At 36.6% G+C, this 22,346-nt stretch overlaps 1 protein-coding gene across 6 annotated transcripts in view; it reads right to left on the reverse strand.

Moving 5' to 3' along the window:
• The window catches only part of LOC135080537 (hormone receptor 4), a 112,865-nt gene that overhangs the window by 42,826 nt on the left and 47,693 nt on the right, over positions 1 to 22,346 (reverse strand). For 3 of the 6 annotated variants that reach the window (XM_063975192.1, XM_063975186.1, XM_063975207.1), the window contains exon 1: positions 15,015 to 15,228. The exons of the other annotated variants lie outside the window; for them this stretch is intronic. In XM_063975192.1, coding sequence (XP_063831262.1) covers positions 15,015 to 15,072 — 58 coding nt within the window. In that variant the 5' untranslated portion in view covers positions 15,073 to 15,228. Of the gene's footprint in view, positions 1 to 15,014; positions 15,229 to 22,346 lie in introns of those variants that run through there. 6 annotated transcript variants of the gene reach the window in all.

Genomic DNA, 22,346 nt, shown 5'->3' on the forward strand with positions numbered 1-22,346 from the left:
GCACATTTCCTATTACATAAGCGCGCGCGCAGCGTGCACCCGCACCATCGCCGAGGCCTCGACGCCGGTTTCACAACCACCACACCGTTTTCACTTTTTCGCTGTCAAGAACGCGCCGACGATAAACAAACTAACATTTTGGCCGTCACTGCCAAACTTTTAATCCAATCTAACACGCCCTAACCACCAGTATAACTCACCACAAATGTGACTCTTAACACAATACAATAGGAGTTCAAATTACATAAACTCAAGCCACCCGTTACGACCGCGAGCATCGCGAACATCATAGTCCAACTCACAAAACAGAACGGCGTCTATTCACCATTGCAACAATGTAGTCAAAACCTTATTCGCTTGTAATAAATGCGTATTTAAATTAACACTTTACGAGTTAAATAACGTTCTTGAATACAGTATGCGGTTGTAGAAACGTCGAGGCTGTTCATTGACCTTTTTAGGCACATAACACAGCGAAACAAAAGACGAATTTAAACCAAAGACGCTAGAGGAACCTTGATAATGCATTGCCTGTGTTGTGAAATCGCTGTAGAATTAGAATCTGTCTGAAAAGCAACATATTTTGCAAACGTGACATTATACTACTGTAATCATCAAACGAGACAAGATAGAGACACTTAAAAACTTTAGACTTTAGACTTTTCTGATTATACAACTAAGTGTAACTAATGAATATACAGGGTCACTTTGAAATCGTTGGCATTCTTTTAAAATAAGACTCTACTCATGACACATAGTACCTACATTCCCCAAATATGAGACAAATCCAATTTCAAAGTGAACCTGTAGTTAGATAGACAGAAATTACAAAGTAAAAATAAATATCTAGCTCATCGTCTTCGCTGCGTTTCCTTATTCAATACAATCAAGTACTAGCCTTGAAAACATCTTAAGAGTTACAAAACATTTTGAAATTGTTACAGTTGAATGTTCAGATATTAATCGGCCTCTACATTTTGGATTGCGCTAAGAATGCACTCTCGTTATGCTCAATTCGCCAATAAGAACGATGTAGAAGCAATTGGAAGTAAACTACATATTTGGGATGTTATATAAAATCGAACTAAGACGACAACAGCTCCATATTAATTTTTACTTTCACACATTATCATGTTTTTTTTACCTATAGCAAAGTATATTTGAGTATGTATACTTATTTTGCTTAAGGTTTTCAAAAGAAGTCTCTATTTCAGATTTCTAAAGGTTAAAGCAGTTGCAGTAGTAGAGTAGACATGGATATGTATCCTCACCATATTAGGGTAATATTTTCTTTCTACATAGACAATACCATACAAATCTGTACAGTCATACAGTTTAAAAATACAATGTAATCATTGTTAAAATTATAAATAACTCAACAAGTTACAGTGAAGGTTAAGGTCACAGAGCGGTGGTTTCCTATCCTAAAGTACGAACACGATCGCCAGTAGCGCCCTCTTATGTCGTGTGTGTTGCGACTACTAACTCACCATAATGGCGGCTGCAAAGCTGACATTGCCTCTCACCAGGCCCACGTAACTGCGTTACGTAAAAGGTCTTTACCCTTGTTTATTTGGGACAGCTATATTAAAGAGATGTTTTAATTTACGAGTATTAGCACCAGCGGGATGTTGGGTAACAGCGAACAATGCTAGCTTGCGATCATCTTCAAATCACTTTTCAATTTGCATTTGGCAACTTTGCGAGCTTTGAGCACTCAGTTTGGATAATGATGTCACTTGAAAGCCGATTGAATATCGATGTCATAAAAGGTTTTGATGGAAAATGAATTTACTGCTTTCATTTTATGATTTTGGTAGTGCCAGGGTCAGTCAAATTTGTTCGTTAAGCCTAAAATTTATTATGTTATTGTAATTCAGTTAAATTAAACGAATCCATCAATAAAACCAATTCATCAGTGATGCAACGATGCAAGTAAATTGCTGTTATATTTTCGAAGTCATCAGAAGTAGTCTATAGATATTCCTCTATTTCAAGGACAACCACCGATAATAAAGTATTCCGAAATGCTGCTACATCACTACGAATTAGCATATTACGAAACCATTAGAATTTTTGCACTGTACATGGTGAGGTGCGCTTACTCTGAGTAGAGTTTATTGGAGAAACACATTAACACGATGTGTACATATTTTCAACTGAAAATGCTAGTTGATTACGATATTTATAAAGATTTTATGAAACATTGTTATTTATGAGGCAATTATCACTTTATTAGCGACATTAGCGCATAATGATAACTTTGATTTTACTACATGGAATATAATTATGGCGGAAGGTGGTAGAGCTACAGCATCTCATTATTCTAACACCACTGCAATCATGGATACTTAATTTTAAAGCAATTTACTTTATTAGGCACTTCTTCGACTTTATGGTCTGACTTGGCCCTTCTGTTTCCAAATGGTATAATTATGAAACTAAAGGATGTATTTTTTTTAATCGTGGGAAATCAGTAAAACACTTTTGTTCAAGTTCATCACGATTATATCGGTAATGCAAAACAAGAGAATATAAAGTTCACAAGGATCAAGTTTGATTGACTTTAGCTGCTGAACACGGACGCGATATGGACGGTTTCGCAAGAAGGCGGGTCCGACCGGTGCATCCTTGCGCAAGCGCAGCGCAATGTCATACGTTATGTAAATATTGGACTTTTGAGACTAATTCCAAGAAAAAGTCAATATTTTTCTTAATATGGTGGAAATTAATATATGTAGAGCTATGCATGAATTCGATAACGAAAATTATAGATTTAAAAACCTACCTGTATCCTATAGACAACCTATATGCTGTGTATACTGTATGTATTAAACATGTTTCAATTTCCTAAGTTTAAGATAATATCCTCGATCTACGTTATAATAAATTTTGTATCATTCGCAAAATTCATTAAAAAATCCTTTTTATTTCAATTCCTGTGAAATGTGGTCTCATTACTTTAAATAAAGTAAAAGTCACTTAGTCCCAGGTATGATTGTAGCAACAAACAACAAAGTAGCTACACCCATTCTGCGGTGTGAAATATAATTCGTCGCGTCCTATCAAAAGCTCCCAAGCCTTGGAGTATTCAGTCGCGAGGTCCAGTCATTTACTTCAAAAGCTTGGCAAACCGTCTGGAACGACCCGCTTACACGCTGTAAAAAGCCTGTATTAATCTACACTTGCCCAAAGTTCCCTTTTAAAAATGTCCGGGGTGTGCAGGCAGGTATGAAAACGAAAATAGCATTTTACAAACGGTAAACTTATGTTTGTTCAGGATAAAGATCAAAGAATGTTTTTGAAAAGTTGCACAGAAAATACAAAAAGTTATTTTAAGTGAAGTGTTAAGAGTTAAGATTAACTTTAATAAGATAATAATTATGTAAAATAGGACATGAGTAGTTCTATTCACGATTTGAAAAAGGTAATAATTGTCATTTCAAATCGAAATCCATTTATGTAAGATTATTCCGTTCTCCCCCACAACAAAATAAGGTCAGTATGTACATTTAAATAGCTTTATTAAAACTAACGTCCAAAGCCAATAAGTTAACTATTACAATTGACTCACTCTGTTGCGAAACATGTACTAGGACACAGCACTAAAAGTAATTTTCACATGAAATCGTTAACCCGCTTCGAAATATTAGCGACGGCACCACATCAGTCACAATGACCGTAGGTTTAGTACTCGTTTACTGGCTGATCTATTTTAAAATAACTGCAACGTGTTCTGTAAGCTTGTAAAGCATGTGTAAACATGTGATCTAAAGAGCATTGCTTTGACAAATGAAAATGTCATAGCAAATAGGAAAAGCTTTTGAAATATTGCTTTCCTAATAGAGTTTACATTGATACTCGTGCAGAATAAAAAAAGGGCATATTTTTTTTGTTATTTCATATTTTGAACGATTATAAAACGGTATGAAAATTTTAAGATACTTAAAAATTGCTTCATAAAAATATGAAAATGTGTTTTCTTAACATCATTATTTTATTATGGCAGCTGAATGAGTAAGAAAAATAAGCTTTGTGATTCAGTTACAATCTGTTATAATTTAAAATCAATAAATCAGAATGAATATTTCATCAGTTAAGTGTAAGTATGAAGGCGATAAGTCGGTCAGTCAGGCACGACGACGCGTCACTAAACACGCATAAAAATAAATTGCAGTGTGGAAACATTGACAAAACGACTGCATTCTGCGCTTAACGACCCACTCCAAACGAAAGATGAATGAGACCGTAAAAAGTATGAACTCTTTCGGAGTGAACTGGCTCAACATTTTTATTAATGTCATTGTCGCATAGTGGTTACACACGCCATCAGCAACAGGATGTTTTTATTTACATGATTCAAAACTTCACATGTACCTATTATTAGAAAATACAGTATCTTCAAAATGCGCCTTTTACCCCACATACTAGCTCTACAAAAACAGGCATGAAAAACGCGGTATAAACAGAGATAAGTCAGTTTCATAACATGAGTTTAATTACAGCATTAAATTAAATTGCACATTTATCTACTGCATCTGTTACAAAAACAAGATACCGTGAGATTACGTACTCCTAACCATTTTAGGATGTTACTTTAAAATGTCTAATAATGTCCCTAAGAGTTGGCATTAAGTGCATCTGTTCTTATATCTGTCTCATGCGATATAAGAATTAGGTCTGCAGTTTTAGCGGTTCAAATCCGGCGAGGGGTGGCGGGCACTTATTCAACACGCGAACGTATCACGCGATCGCCACAGTAACACACTGCTAAAGAAACTGCGAGGAAAACGCCTTCCGGGGTGAATGGCCGCGTTGCGTAAAGCGCCCGCGGTGGTGGCGCAAGAGCTGCGCGCGCGCTCCGACGTGACTGCGCCGACATCTAGCGGCGGATGGTGGGAACTAAAACCGAAAACAATTGAATTCGAATATTTTTATAATGTTAGATTATTAATTTAGATATTCGCAAGTCAGATATACATCAAATATTAATATTGGCGCTTGAATTGGTATGAGAGAAAAATTGCGAGAAGATGAGTAACGTATTCTTTCAGTTACACATCCTTTTAAGAGCGTGACGTCTGAAACCGTAAATATTGTCTTGATAGTGAAAGAGACTTTATTTTAAGCCGATTACTCACACTTGTTTACCGTATTATAAAACGGACTGGGATTGCAATATGTATCAAGCTGAGAGAGTGACGAAACGGCATTTAATTCCTAGGTCAAGGTTTTACTTCTCTTCGAAATGGGAAAATTGCCACACATTGGCGACCTTAACTCGCCGTCGAGTCCGCGTTTCGCAAGACGACATCGCGAATAAAGCCTCGAGCACAACGAATGTAAAGAGCATAGAGAATACCTAAAGAAATGTCCACGGCAGAGTTGGCAGAAGAGAAATTGATGGTAGAGTTTCAGATAAAGGTATTGGTTAGGTAAACTACGGCGTAGTTTGCTAATATCTAGTAGTTAACTGACAGAGGCTGACTGATAAAATTTTTCAGTCCTGAAAACAACCAAGTTTTTGAGTCTTCAGTTCAGTATCGTTAAGATAATAGGTATTGTATTGCAAAATAACCTCATGAGCTTATTGTACTGTGCATTAGCTCAGTCAATTTTTTTTAATATATCTAATAGGTATTATTTTCCAAGCAACTTGATATTGTCTCGGTCTTTTAAAACAATGGCAAATTCTCTAGAGTCTCACGAGGAGTGGGCGGACTTTTCCAATCAACTTTTATAAATTAAAATTGCAATATTAATGTGAAAACGAAGAGGAATAGACTTAAAATAATGTCCCTATTGAAATTGTGCTTCATCATATAAAATGATGTTGATAAATGATTACCATTAACATGATGAGTACATTTTTGATGAAGTTATTTCTTTAACGCATAAATTACAAGTGTTATTACTCGAATGGCATTGACATTGGAATCCAATGAATGAGTTTAATAATCACAAAGCTTTTTAGTAAGTATTTCAGGTTGTATGTTTGACGTGTAAACAAAGATAATCCAATTTCTAATTTCATGATTTTACACACTTCCCAATCGACTATGAACGTAGCCCAACCCAGATACATTGCTGTGAATAAATCTAATCGTAGAGCTTGTTGAACTTCGTGCGAACATGAACGAAAGCAGACATGTGGCCTACGAGGCATGTTCTCTGTTTTACATGAGGCTTACCACGCCGAAGAAATGGAAAGTGAGTTATACAACGGACACCTGAGCGAACCGTGAAAGGCAAGCGTTAATGTCAGCCGCCGTGGTCAAGGTTTAAGTTTTTTGGATACTTGCCTCACGCGATTTTATCTTGGGCAGCTTTGTGTTTTGACCGTAAATATTTAAAAACCGTAAAACGGCTATTAAATCTATATGATTAAAATCTATTGGTAATAATTGACTCACCTGTTTCAAATGCTTACCATTTTTGGCCAGTTTTTATATATGTTTGGGATTCACAAAGTCGCTACAATAAGCTCTACCTAATAAGTCTATCTAGCTGACTCTTAATATTGCAAGCGGATTTTCCTCAAATTACAAAATTTGTTGTGTTATGTGATTTTACATTCGGACATCAAAAAAAGTGTAGAGCACTTTCTACGCCTTCACTTATTGAATGATTAATGTGCTCTGCATTATATAAAACACAAAAGGCGAAATATTAGTAAATGGCAAGAAAGTTCATTGTCTCCTAACAAAAGAAAGGCGGGTGATAGAAACGAGAGCGAGACAAAAAGCGTGGATCGAAAGCGAGAGTAATCGGTCTAGGTTGTGTCGGGGAGGCGCGCGCGCCGGCAACGGTACTCGGCGTAAGCTACGCAGCTACGGTACCGCTCGTAGGGCGACCCCCGATCCCGTAAGCTAGTGTTGCGATGGTCGATGACTCTAAAACTATCGATTGAACTTTAGTAATGTAATCGATCAAAAATATTTTAGGGCACTAAAGTTTTTGAGCAATTCTTAACGAAACTATTCCTATCATTTTCTTATACTCTTTCCCACGATATATTTCACGTCTTACGAAACCTTAAAGCTAAGCTTATCTAAATAAGTAGTTATTTACAATGCTTGACTAACATAAGTACTTGAAAAAGTTTGCATAATAACTTAAACATACATACAAGCCTCATTAGGCTATACTTTCTACCCGGCGCTTGTTCATCAAACGAGACAATCTTAGTGAAAGTGTACGGAAGCATGATAGAGTATATCTTATTATTATGAACGGGTAATAAAACATTACAGTTTAGATGACATAGATTAAATAGCTGTATAACTTTTATGAAAACAGCATTTAGATCATTCTCATTGATATACTTGACAATTTAAACATTTGTATCGATTTTTTTTTTCGATATGAGATTATAATTATCGATGGGGTTTGTAAGCATCACTATTATTGCCACCGGTCAGGCACCACTGAGACCTTAACCACTTTCTCTTTCGATGACCGCCGATCGTGGTTCTTATACGAGTGTGTCACAGGCACGGACGCATATCCGTATACGGTTTGTGTATGTCCGTGTGTGTTTGTCAGTATTCTCCGTTACATCACGCAACTTTGGCTGACGCATCCGTTGAGCGAAAGGTCAGTATCTATTTATAGGTCCGTTGCGCTCACTTTCCATAAGAATGTCTTTGATTTGATTTAGTTTCGGTTAAAAGATCGTTCACCTTTGGAGATTAAGGAATTTAACCGGACAATGATGCTGATTAACAGCGTTGTCAAGTCTTTAGTTTATCAGTTTCTGAATTAATTAATAATTGCTGAAATTTTATTTTCAATTTCTTTGTAGTTACCCTTTGGATAACATTGGTAATTATGAATATCCGCTAATAAAATGCAATTAATCACGGGAACTGACAGTCTGATCACTAGAGGTGAGTCGTGAGGCGGGTCGTTACATTCCCTCTAATATGGTCGAGTGAAGCGATGGCTGGTTCACTCGTCATGTCTGTGAACAGGCGCTGCTTTCGGGGACTGGTCAATCCAAGTTATTCAAATTTATGTATGCGAGTCATTTCTACTAGTATCTTAATATGTAAGTCTAGATATTAGCACGTCACTACCTTGTTTAATATACCACGCAATCTTGTATACCCATTCTTATAAGATAACACCATACAAGAATGCATGGTAAATTCAGTGAACTGCTCCTGAATCGAATGTACCTACTACTACTATTTATATTTATTTATATTAACCGGCAGACAGTGGTGACTGAGTTTGTTGCGGCGCTTCTTCTCAGCACTTGCCAAATGTTGGTCTCGAAGCGCTGGTAGGGTAAAAAGATTATGAGACATGTAGAGGCTCCTTAAGAGCAAAATGACGATTTGTAAGAACTATTTATTAGTCTAAACAAATAAAGAAATTTTGACTTTTGACTTTTTTGACTAACATTTATTATGCTTCAGGATACTGTCCAATACTGTCCAGGGACAATAAATAGCCTGACTCTGGGCCTGGGGGGTATTTTATGTTCTTGTAAGTATAAAACCCAGGAGATTTTATAGATATACAAACTCAATGTAGAGTCAGAGTTTTCTATCTCAAATACGGCACTGGTTTTGTTGCCTATCACGAAAATCGTGCGACAAAATAATTTTGTTACTGGATAATTCGCAATCATAACTCACAGAGACAGCCTTGGACCAAGCTAGCGCGTGGGAAACCCTATCATACGCGACACCTGACCGCCAACGACTGCATTTAACGTTGCCAACGAAATAGCTTAGCAGAGGCATTAAATGTCTCTCATATTTGTCAATTTTAAAATAACATAGTTTTTTTTAAGGCCCGGTTTCTGAATTGAGATTTCTAGCTTGAGCACTCACCTTCTACTCAAGGATGAATTTAGTATTAAAAGTTTATATTATGAGCATGCTCAAGCCAAAATATCAACAGAAACCTAAAAAGCGGGCCTAAGACGTTTCCAAGATTTGGCAACCCCCTGGCTGGTGGTTCGCGTACCGGCGGACTATGCTAGAGCTTGCAGGTTTTGATTCCCGCACAATATCAATGTTGTGTGCATGAACGTATCTGTTTGTATAGACGTATAATAATTATACATACTTGTATATTTATGTTTATGTACGAGTATATCCGTACAAATAGTACACAAGCTTTGCTTAGTTTGGGACTGGATGGAGCAGTACCCATGGACATTTATTATTTATTTATATTATTTAGTGGTCAGACAGTCTTGATCTGAATGTCAGCCTATAGTGTTGTTCAGTGGTGTCAGAGTACATTTATTAATGACACTTTATAGCTCAGACAATCACACTATGCATTTTATGATACGTGTGTAGGCATTTACTATACACAATGTTAGATGATTTTATGGTCTTATCATCATTGACCCTAATTTCATGCGGCCGCCTCTGCGCTTGCCTGATGATGACTAACTGTCATATAATTTGAGCCTGCGTGTGTTACCAGTTTTTTATGTAATTGGTTATTTGTCACGGTCACTGCAAATTAAAACTGTTCGAACAGAACTGTAGCTGATAATCTAAATCTGAAGTATCAACATTGACGAAAAAAGCTTGTATTGAAAATCCAAAACATCATGCTTAAAATGGTAGAGTTAGTTACGCTTAGGTAAGAAACGTTGCTATCAATGTTGTCATTTTTGAAATTATTCAATTTGAAACCAATTATTAAGACTGATCAAAACATATATTTACATTGAGTGAATAAAGTCATAAACAAGTCTAAATATAGTTGTATATCGCAAAATCTAATTTGTTAATTAAAGTTACAAACTAACACCACGAAAGTAATTTAAGATTCATTTTATTATAGTCAATGACACTCCGAAACAGAAGGATAAATTAATCGATTAACCCACTATTATATCGTAATTTGCGAGTTCTTGGTTTTATTACTTATAATGTAGTCATCAAAAGCGTTATTAGATTCTTAGAAAGCATTATCGTCTCTATTACCTATATTAACAATGACATTCATTTTAAAAGATAAACAAAGCCCGAGCAGCAAAACTAAAATTAACTTAATTTAGTATTGTAATTTTATTTGGCTATAAATATTCTAATTTCTGTTGCATTATTCAGATATCATTTGACTACGCGTGATTCTATTTTTTCCATTGCTGTACTAAACGATGGAAAAGCAGGCTGTAATATGACTATCAAATAGTTTGGAATCATATCGAAGCTTCTAATGTATTGAGAGTTTAATCCAATGAATCATTGAAATAAAGATCCGTTACATTTATGTAAACGTTACGTGTATGCATAAACGATTTTTCACTGAGCGTCTATTGCGCACATAGATGGCATCACTGCATTTATACATTCCTAGTCACAATGCATCACCTTGCAAGCGTTCGTTGACGCATAGACGTTTTGTCCGAGCGACCTTAGGCTCGCTGCGTGTTAAACTACTAATAACAATATCGAATCTAACACGTCCCGCTCACTCTTACTTATACTATTGTAGAACGAGGGGGACAGAACTAGCGAATGATGAATTTAGCTGGGTACAGAATCGACGTTCACCTTCATAAAGGTAAAGTATGGACGGCGCTAACGAAAACGAAGGGCGATAGTCGCTTCAAGTGTTTGAAGGTAACCAGCTTAGGTTACTACAACTGCACAGACTATGCTACTGAATATTATGATTGTGCATAATTGTGCAGTGCCTAGGATCAGTTGCGAAACATCCATCACTCGCTATCCAATTACCACCCAGTCCGAAACCATCAGCCCAAGATATGTGTAGTTGAGAAAAACAAATTATCTGATTCTGAATTATTTGTTGCTATGAACTTCCAAGAAAACTAGCATAAGCTTAATACAAGTATGTAGATAAAGTCATCTCTGTCCATCTAGGAATTATTTATAGTTTCTAGAATAATAGGTATCAGTGTCAGTAAATATGTGAACTAGTTGCATTTTATTGACCATATATCAAGCGTTGGTCCAACATTTGAGCTCAATTACTACTGATAGCGAGTTTGTGATGTCCTATTGAAGTTTGTTATCGGTCTGCTGTAACAAATATAAACTGTGTCTTTACCTACTTCTGCTAAACAAACTAAAATACCTTTACTTCCTTTTATCTACGAATACTAAAACTCTTATCGCGAAACCGTTTTGTTTTAACGCAAGTGACGTCAGTTCTACACATCCTTTCCCGCTTTCTCTGTCCTTCATGAACGGTAACATCACAAATGAAAAATATTCCAACTATTTTCAGCCGTAGTTCCTAACTGGCTAATAATAAGGTTTGTTTTGCCTTGTTGCTTTGTAGTTTAGATATCGGTATGACACGCATTTGTCAAATAAGTAGATTTTATCAGCAAGATTAATCTCGCGGTTTGCCCGGTGAAAGTTTTGACGAAAGGTGAAATGCAGCTGCCATTTAGGATTGTTTATTTTTATGAGCTCTATTAACGTTCCTTTTAGTGTGCTCTACATTTTATTAGGAAAAATCAACGAGCCCATTTTAAATGTAATTTTATTTGCAGGGTTTTATAAATACCCGTAGTTTTTGAAAGGATAAGAAAAGCCTGCGGCAATTGATATGAAACAAGGTAGAGCTAAACTTAATTATATCAGTTTATTGATATCTTCACCTAATCTTGCCTCTATGGCTTTAGTTCCATTTGCAAACCAATCTTAGTTTACTATAGCTATCCGGTTGCTACGATTTGATCGTTAGAAGCGAGAACACACAAAACACATTTGCCCCTAACCAAAATAAGGAAAACGCGTGGATGTTTGTTTCGCTTTCGGGTTTCACCTCATTCCGGTGTTCCGCTAAATATATCGACTCTTCCTGGATTCAGTGAGTCAATACGGTGATGAAATATTTTAATCATCTAATTATTGTTTTGTCTTTGAAGTGTCCTTTTAGTTAGAAGACATGACCCTTGCTTGTATTAGGGGACGTTTCATTAATCAATTATAATTTATTCTTAAAAGGATTAACAGATTGATTTAAAAGTACCTATAAAATGAGGGTTTTCACAACCCTGCGCAGGTAAGATTATGTAAGGAATTACAAGTACAGTAGAATCTCGATTATCCGGACTTCGATTATCCGGATATCCGATTATCCGGACTCATACTTCACGGTTTCTTATTACCGATTCAGGATCTGGACACATAAAAACCGAAGGCGCCGCCACCGTAACATGGTACGGACGTCTTCTTAGTTCATTGTTAAAAGAAATGGATGATTAATGGTCTAAAATTTAGTATTTTAGACTCTAAAATGATGTATTGATAACCCTTTCTATTGTAAAAAGTTCATTATTTTTTTTATTTTACTTTGAAATCGATTATCCGGATTTTCGATTATCCGGAACACCCCTGGTTTTAATTGATCCGGATAATCGGGATTCTACTGTAGTTTCTTAAGAATGTGTAATTTTAGTTCTGGGGAACGAGGCTGTGGAAGTATACCTATCGACCTATTTATATTTTTTCTTCCTGCATTTATATTTTTATATGTCTTAGGTGCCTTTAAATACATAAAAGCAATTTGTATCACAACAAAGAGTAATGTAAAACTATCTCAGGCCATGTAAACACGCATAGTGCAAGAGACAGGTTGCTCGCAGATAACCCGCACCAAAACTCGAACGCGATAGCTCGGCTTTGGCGCTCCTCCGCCAATCGCTAGATAAACATATGGGTCACTGAACCGACCTAGTTACGGCGCGGGCGCACCACGGTACGCCCGTGTGCACGTTTTCGTCAAAAATGGCGGTCAAGAGCGGCAGTTGTCGAGGTTTTGGGTTCCGCATACGAAAATAAACAATTTGTGCGGTGGTAATATGCTACAGATGGTACATACATATCTACTCATGATGTAGCCTCGAGTAATTTATTTTAACTGCGCGCGTTGTAAGAGTGCTTGCATAAAGAAGCGTACGGTATGGACTCAAGTACGAGTCGATATACCAGGCTATAATAAAAATAGATTCAGCTATAAACCCATGGTGCGCAATATCGAAACATAGGAGTCGATGTTTCTTCTTCATACACGCGTATGGCCTGATTAACGGGCGTAGGCCAAAGAGTTTCAATAACCTCCGCATAGAAATTTAAGACAAGGTCAAACTGTTAAAGGCTTAAAACACATTTGAACTAATTATCAGATTTATGTTACTATACAAGCCCATTCTAAAGGGGGGAGATGTTTTTTTAATGAAACTAAATTTTTAGGACGATTGAAGAGAACTCTAAAAGTAAAAACGGTAACAAGGCAACTCTTCAATCAACACACATTTGCGGCAGATGACGCGCATGTCGAAATTACTATGCAAACTCATTTCTTTACTCTATTGTTTAAAAGAGTCTTTTTTCAAAATCGAAAACATAAGCGACTCTATTTTATGGGCTGATTTTACCATCGTCGGATAACTTTTAACTGAAAAATAAACTTGTCATTTTTACATATTTCCCATACTGAATCTGTCAATGTGCCAAATAAAAATCTTCAGTTAAAAGTTATCCGACGATAATAAAATCAGCCCTAATTTTGCAGATTTTTGGTGAGATATCTTTTAACTTAAGAATAAAACTCAGTTAAAAGTTAATCAGACCACTGAAAAATCAATCCTAATCCAATAGGTTGAAATATCAAACGAATTTTCTTTTTTCTTTTTCATGTATTATTACTACGAGTATAGTAGCCGGTTGAAGCCACTTTATCAAATGTGGAGCGCTACGGGGGGGTCGATTCTGAAAACTGCTCATACGAATATGACACCATCATTTCATTGACAGATTTAGACATTGTGTCGAAACTGTGGTAGCAATAAGGCGTTGCTAGTGGTTAAAATATCTCGTGAGGTCATCAGTTAGCGGTCGGTTAAAAATATTTTGCCTATTTAGAGACACATGGCAGGTTTGTCAGTAAACTATTTTAAATTTGCCTCACGAAGGAAGTACCTTCTATATTAGTCATACCATGGGAAAAGTATGTGGAGACATGCAATTAAATGCACCTTACGTACTAATTACTTAATTAGAAGTGAGTGGCAAATCGGGAGGCTAGTTTCGACCTTTATAGCTATAGATTTAAGACTTATTTTCTTATAGGTAAACTGTTTGACGTTTCTTGTTGCGTAAATGAATAGTATTTGTAATTGAATAGTATTTCTTATTTTAAATTAAGATAATTAATACATATCTGGAACCTTTGCTATGCGTAAACACCTGTAAATTATTTTGCGGATTTGTATAAAGTGCAACGTCACTTCAACGTTTCAATCCCAGCGCTAGAGGGCGCCACTTGCATAGACAAAATGCAACATGGCTGCCAGCGTATAGATCCACAACAAAATATATCTGTTAATTAGCCGATATTTCATTAAAAATACATAAAACAATTAACATACAATACACACATAGACATTTGAACATTAAGAAAAGAACATGTACACATAAATAAAAAGATTACTTAGATAAGGTACATATTAACGGCACAAAATTAAAATAGAAGCGCAGTTCCATATAGAATTAAAAAAAAAACAAATACGACAAACGACAACTGTTCAAAATTTAAAATGAATGTTTGTAATATGTATCTGTCAATAAAATATGTATAAATTATGTTTAAAAATTATAAATGTTACCAGCAAGTATGTGTTATAAAAATAATTATTAACTTTAAAGTTTGTTTGAGTACTTTTTGAGCTCTGGTCAACTCCAACAATGCTTTATTTACAGATAGTTAACTAAACAGGTAAGTGTCTATACCAATTTAATGATAGAGTCAAGTAGTATTTTTTTAAATTGTTGAATTATTGAAATTATTAATATTTTACAGCATAGTTAAACGCCGATAATTGTACGTCCATAAATTAATCTCATTTACAAACACGTGTTTCTACGTGCGGTGTGTGCATGGCCGTCTAATAATAAACGAATGAATGAAACGACGAGACTGCGAAGTGCATGCCAACGTGAAAAGAAAATACAGATAATAAAAAAAGCCGAAAGACGTCCACATCATTATCATCTCACCATAAAACATTTTGTTCGAGTGCCCCGGGCCGGCCAGCTTAATAACGTTCGAGTCCATTCAGAGCCGGTACACGGCGCGCGTTTTACAGATCATTTTCATAGAACAGTTCGTCACTGAAACGTGTCATGGGTAAGCGAGTGAGCAGCGTGCTCGCAGCGGTATCGGCGAGCGATGAACAACAACAGAGCCGCGCTCGCGTTGGCGCCCGCACGGAAGTAGGTTAGTAACTAAAGTTTTGTTTGCGTGAGGCTGCGTCGCGGTGCAGTCGCTCGCTAGCGGCGCCGCGCGGCTCCGCTCGCACCGCCCCGCTCGCCGCGCATGCCTCTCGCGCGCATCTTTGATCTTTTCACTTTCGGGCCCCGCCGCCCGCCCTAGCCGACTCAAAGCCCCGTAGCCCCTCTATTCAGGATCGCACCCCCGGGACATTTTCCACCGTCTCTTTCTCGTTTGTTTGTATGCCGGTTGTCACGTAGCGCTGCTATTGGGGCTCGAGTGTCCTTTGGCAAGGTAGACGGATAAGTTGGTAAATAAACACATTCAATAACATCTCATGAAATGTTTTAAGATCGCCGGGTCAATGTGAATTCAATGACCTTGACAGAGATGTTGAAACTACAGAAAAGTGGCAAGCAAGCTCATCGAAAAAGAAAACTTTTTTAAGGATTACCTAGCTATATCAAATAAATTTTATTTATTACTATTTTTTCAGACGAACGAAATGAATGGGCAACAGTATCAAGGCTGTAGTACGAGTATTCCGAAAATGGAGATATTAATGGAGAGGATTATAGTAACGGGACGTGTAGTTTCTAGAAATTTCCAGTGAAATACCATTGAGCATCGGTTGTGGTACATCACACGCATTCGGCGAACGCTCATTGTCGGTGGTTATGTAAGGCGGAGGCCGACGCTGGCCGAGTCAACGTACGGCATTGACACGCGCCGCCCGCGCCCCGCCGCGGCGCTCGACGCCCCTCGCTGCTGAAACCAGCAGCTGCGAAATTGGGTCACGAGCTCCAACGCCACATCGCTTCGACCCACCGACCGCTATAACCAGACACATCGTCACGACCCCAATAACACCAAAGCCGGCTCTACGTATTCTGGTGCTGCGTGTGCAAGACAACATTATACCTTCTGCCGGCTAAAATAACCATTTCAACACACCCGATATCGGACGCGGAATAGATGAATTAACGCCCCTGAAATATTCTACCACGATAATACTATATGAATAATTTGCAGCACTAGTCTAACTTACCTACCTCAATGCAAGTGCAATCATATTACATTATGCTTGAAGCATTTGTTTTTATTACGCTTGTTAAATCATTTTTACCTTATGTATCTTTGGAATCATATTGTATTAAACATATACAGCGTTAATGAAAATTAATCTGCCTGAATGGGCAGAGATTTTCATGAAAATTACATGAACATTGTAATGGTTTAATTGAATTTTAATCTATTCTAATAACCCATAATTGCATTGAAATATAATAACAGAAACAGCTTCAACAGTTTCTAATATCAATGCATGAAAACGGAGAAGGAAAACAGCACTGCGCCGGCATCGAACGCTCGAGTCAACGAACGTCATTGAAGGTTGGCGCCAATGGAATATCAGCTTTGTTTACTATTACGAAGGGTTTAAATTGAACTGTGGATGTGGTTCAACCTAGCCTTGGCTTCTACTGGCCTGGCTGACTTAGACATTCTATCTACTTTTACAAGTACATGGGCGAAGGCTCTAGTACTCTTTGGTACTTGTTGGTAATGCACTACGTACTCCTTCGATGCAATAATTTAATAGCAACGTCAGCTTAGTGTGCGACCTTTACGTTCTAATTCCCGTAGAACACTTTCATTGGATTACTACCTGCTTGGAATTAGTCGAAGGAAAATTCCTTTGCAGTTGATTGCTTATCGTTACTTTGATAATTCATATGCAGTTTCTCCTTGTTATGTTTTTGTATATCTGCCCTACATTTTAAAATACCGAAATCATTTTCTTATTAATATCAAGTCTAATATTTAACAGTAACACACGTAAACGACTGATAAATCGCATTGAATTTACATTCAAAGCCGACATTCAAGGTCAAGCAAATATTATCTGTTATTGCAGTACTAATGAACTACTAAGATATCGCAAAGCAGAAAGGAAAATATTATTACTAAATTATAAAACAAGTTATTGCAAAAGTAAACCTGGGTTTAGATAAAACAATAATTCTATCCAAATTATTGCATGAACTCGATTATTTTGTCATCTTTCAGTTATTGTTGTATGTGGTTTAGAATTTAAAAGATCTATCTATGAGTATTTTGTAATAGCTGATGCAATATGTTTGTCATCAAGGTAAGAGTATCTTCAATTGTTTAAAGCTAGGGAACCGGAGTATCCACTACTGCTCGTGCACGCAAACAAAACACACTACCCTCCTTTCCATCGTAGAGCATAAAGGAGTGAAGCGACAGCCCATTGAGGTGTGAAAAGTTCTCAAGTGTAGAGACGACAGCACATCAAGCTAGCAAGGATCTTATGCAGTTGTAGTAGATGCTATTTTGCAATAAAATGCATAGTTTGATATGGTGTCGACTGTACATTACATAAGGGAGGCGTACAGTGCAATACATGCAGGGTATCCGCACATAGCTTCCAAGGGTGCTATGTACCGCCCTACTTTCGACGGGGTGCCTGCATCGGGTGAACGAACGTCATTGACCTAGCTAGTACCTGCGCTGTGCGCTCTCCCCCCACTCCCGCACAGAGAGAGATATATATAGATACGGGAATATGGCATTGAAACGCTGAGCTAGCATAGTCATAGTATATGCGTCCAAATTGCAACGTCAAGCGGTGGATCAATACGGCACTGGTTTTCGAGGTTACAAGCACACTAATTGAATTGCAACGATGATTGAGAAGTCCTTATATTTTACTTAGTTATGGCGACAATAACAGGTTTCTTACTCATTTACAAAATTATAAGCAACTCTTATAATACGTAGGTATCTACATTGTAATTGCGCAATTAAGAACGAGGGTAGCAATCTCCTGACACAAATCTCATGAAAGATAACCCTAATCTTACCTTAGGGAGAACCTTTTTTAAATTGGAAACCCTAAATAAGATTTTACTACCTACGTGTATGTAACATAAAATTCTACAATAAGATCTACTCGTGATTATGCTGAGCCTAGAAACTTCTAGGCTTTCCTCCTTTATTATATCTTTTCAATTTCCTGAAGAAATTAATTATATTCTGTTAAAGTTTGAATTATAAGGAGTTCCAATGAGTAGGCGTCAAATATCCCCAAGTATGTAAGTCGTTATTGTTGTGCTGTTGACGAGAAGTTTCCATAATAAGCTACGATAAAATTCAAAATGTGGGCACAGAAATACAGAAACATCCACGTGCCAATGGAGAGATAAATGTTTCTTTGTATGTATTCTGTACTTTAAAATGAGAATAGAACTAGAAAGTGTATCATTTAGTACCAAATAAATATTTTTTCTTTCTTTCTTTCAAAGAATATCATATTGGGGTATTTCCTTTAGAAGGAGAATGCTTTATTAAATAAATTACAGATATTGCAACAAGTAGGTATAGTCGTAGTGCTAACTACAGCTTACGTAGTATGTTACCTAGAAAATATAATGACAGAGATTGGAAGTTTCCTCCAGCAACTTTCTACATTGTTGTACCATTACAATTCCTCTTGTATACGAGTTTTATCAGCACTACTATTAATGAAGACGGGAAACCAAATACCTATGTTAGGTAGAGAAATCGATGTAAATAATGTAAATTTTTCTATTATTTCATGAAGGTCACAATCAAAATCACCACAGTAGTCATCGAGGTGCTGAACATCTCAGTAATATAGTATATGACATGTGAAAGTTTATGAGAATGGATAAATGCTACACCCGTATTCACAAACATTACTATGAGGTCTCAGAGTCCGCGTGGACGCACAGGGTCCCAAAAACCTATTCATAGACAATACTTGAATGGCGGAGTGACATACACGAACCAATCACAGAGCTCCATTCAACGCTGTGCGTTGGTGCTTCACTTAAGCAAGCATCGTTTGTAAGTTACTCTTTTACGAAAAAACTACAAAACGGTTTTGATGAAACTACAATTTACAGAATTATTGTTAAAATACGGTCATATGTCAAGCTAAGCCAATTATTTATTTCCCATTGTAGCAAGGCTAGTTTAATGTCTTCCTCGGTATTGATCGGTTATGCAGCGACTCTATAAGCGGTGAAAATGTTTCAGGAGGGTACGGGGTGCAGCGGTGAACGAACGTCATTGACCCACCTTCGAGCGGCTACGTGACGACAAACACCTACCTATTTGTTGTTGGGGGAACCATTAGAGGTGGAGATGAAATATTAATATCTAGGTCAATGAGAAGAGATGAAAAATATGATAATTTTCAGGTAGAGTACGCCTTAGCTTAGCTATCGCACAGCCAAGCTACTGGTAGCTCGAGATAAAGTCCTTGGTTTGCTTGCAAAATGTTGATAAACGTTTCATTTATTTTTCCGTCCGTACCTAGATTTACATTTGGATAGAGTCAAGAAATATACAAAGTACCTACTTTGTGAGTTTCGTTAGTCTTTAACGTATTCTCATTCTAATATGAAGTGATAAAGGTCAAGTTAACTTAAAACAAGGTCTATTTAATAACAATAGATTATAGAGACAACAAACAAATTATTTTTGCAACATTTCAAATAGTGCTATTTTTAAAACATTGCATAAATATTGAAATATCAATACTGAGATAAAGCTCAAACAAGTACTATTATTATTATAATGATAGTACTGTTCATTGGGAAACTTCGAACGCTAATACGTTACCTATTAATTTATTGACCGATAAGGTTAGAGCGCATTCACATCACAAATAAAAATATACGTACTTGTATTTAGTAGGATTTCTGCTATAAGAAACTCACCGTAAAAGCATCTACTCTACATATTTTAATTTCTCAACAATAACAAGTGATGCCAAATATTAGTTTCCGTGAACGCAACTCTCAAATCTTAAGCGACTTTCTCGCATTCACCTAAATCTTTTTGTTTCAGTTTTCGGACTACTTGATATTCATATTATTTATTAATAAAATATAGCTTAAGAGAACGGGTTGGTAGTTGCAGCGCAGCCGCCTAATGTGAGCGCGCCCTTAGGAGGAGGGGCGGAATGCAAGGCTGGCGCGGGTGGTGGCGCGGGTGAAAGAACGTCATTGACCCACCTTTCAGATAGACATGAACATATTGACTCTAGTAATTTAATGGTCTGAAAATTAGCAAAACTAGACTTTAAGGCTATAGATACTAAGCCTGCAATACGATTTGGATAAAAATTAAGAGGTCTTGTAAAGTACTTAATTAGGAATAATCGGCATTTTGGGTCATTTTAGCTCTTTGGATTGTATTTTAGCTCACACTATCTAAATCAAGTTCTATTTGGTATCATAAAGTCGACGCCTCACTAGAAGGTTCTTCAGGTATTTTCATGACCTTCAAAATCACACCTGTAGAATCAAATGATGATAATAATATTATTTGTAACATTTGTAACAGTATAATTTAATAAATTTCCCACTTTAATATGATCGACTCTACGTGTGGCGATGAAAATTTTCCACTGTGTTCTAGAATGATCTAGAATGCGAATATCGAATCAAATAGGTAAGTTCATAATTTTTAAGCCGCAAGCAAAAACGATTTCATCGCAATTTATGAGCATCTTCGTAAAACAATCTATGGCTTCTAATGATATTAATAGAAAATTCCAAGGATTTCGAATCCATGTCGGAAAGTTGTGAAGTGAGGAGGAGGGGGGAAGGATCTGAGGGGTGGGGGAGGGGTTCGAGGCCAACACGTGCCAGTGCAGCGGGTGAACGAACGTCATTGACCCACCTAGCGCCAGCGCAGAGCCGATAACACCCCCGCGCGGTATCTCTAGTGCTGCTCGCTGCTCGATATAGTTTAATTTATAAATGGACCAAATAAAAATATTTTTCAATTAATAAAAAAGACTTTTCTAAAATTTTTCTGCATTGGGATAAAATGAGTAATTTAACTTAAAAAATTAAGTAGCAGAAAATAAATATCAAGATTTTTTTTCAGAAACACATATGACGAGGCTACTAGGAATACATATGACTACTATACTAAGGTTGCAATATACTTTACAGCCTAGAAGCCGTTTTAAAAATAACGCTAAATAATTATAATATATCCTGAGATCATTAAATCTGAATTGAGGACATTATTTGGCTTCTTTGGATTCCGCCAAGTTAACTATTAAAAACTGGGACGTCCCCCTCAAAGTGGGACAATACTGTCAACACTAGCCTTCACTTAAACAAGCGATATGCTAACAATAGGCACCACTTGAAACTTACTGTCAACATGTCTGAAGATTACGCGCACCTTGACAAATGTTCGTTAATTGTTACTTTATCAAGTGCCTACATTGATTGAGACAATGTCATAACTTGTCTGTTATGACAAAAAGTATTAACACAATTTGTTTTGGTAATGTAATTTGAAAATTATTCGTAATTACTTTGTAAAAACGGTGCACAGATTAAATAATTAAAATTAAAGAGGTTATGTTTGACGTTTGAACCAGTCACGGCAATTTTCCTTCTAGGCTAGTAATTTTATGTCAATGTCAAGTGTAACCAGATTATGAGTCTTTACGTTCTTACGCTGCAGTAATGGCAATTTATCAGTGACTTCGGCTGCATAACATCACCATTCACCATGCTTCTTACAATTTATTACAATGAATCGCCATGTTTTCTTTTTATGTATAAAGATTGATAACAGTGACATGCTAGTATTCAAATACCAAAATGATAATATTATCTCTTATATTTTCGCAGTAATGATCTCAATTTTCGTGTGACCCAGATTAACAGAAATTGTGACTAGTCTTCTGTCAAATTCACATTATGTCAAATAAAAGTTTTGTCTCAACGACAGGTGATAAAATGGTTATCATTGACACTAGTATGCTAATGAAGATGATTGCTAGCACAAAGCTGCGGTAAGTCGAGGAAACTGTTTCAAAATTTTTGTGTATTTTTTTAGATATCAAGCAACAATCGATTAAATGTTAAGCTGAAAAAAGCTCATATATTTTTTTTATTAAAAGGTGACCCATTACTTATATCTATTTCTCTTTTAAAAAATCAAATAAAAATAGTGGCTAAGCCCCAATGATCCAATATCAAAGCAGGCGCTCTTCCGCTTCCACTTACCAAAACCCTTTACCACCAAACACCAAAACG

Source organism: Ostrinia nubilalis, chromosome 2, assembly GCF_963855985.1.
Source record: "Ostrinia nubilalis chromosome 2, ilOstNubi1.1, whole genome shotgun sequence".
Taxonomy (NCBI): Eukaryota; Metazoa; Arthropoda; class Insecta; order Lepidoptera; family Crambidae; genus Ostrinia; species Ostrinia nubilalis.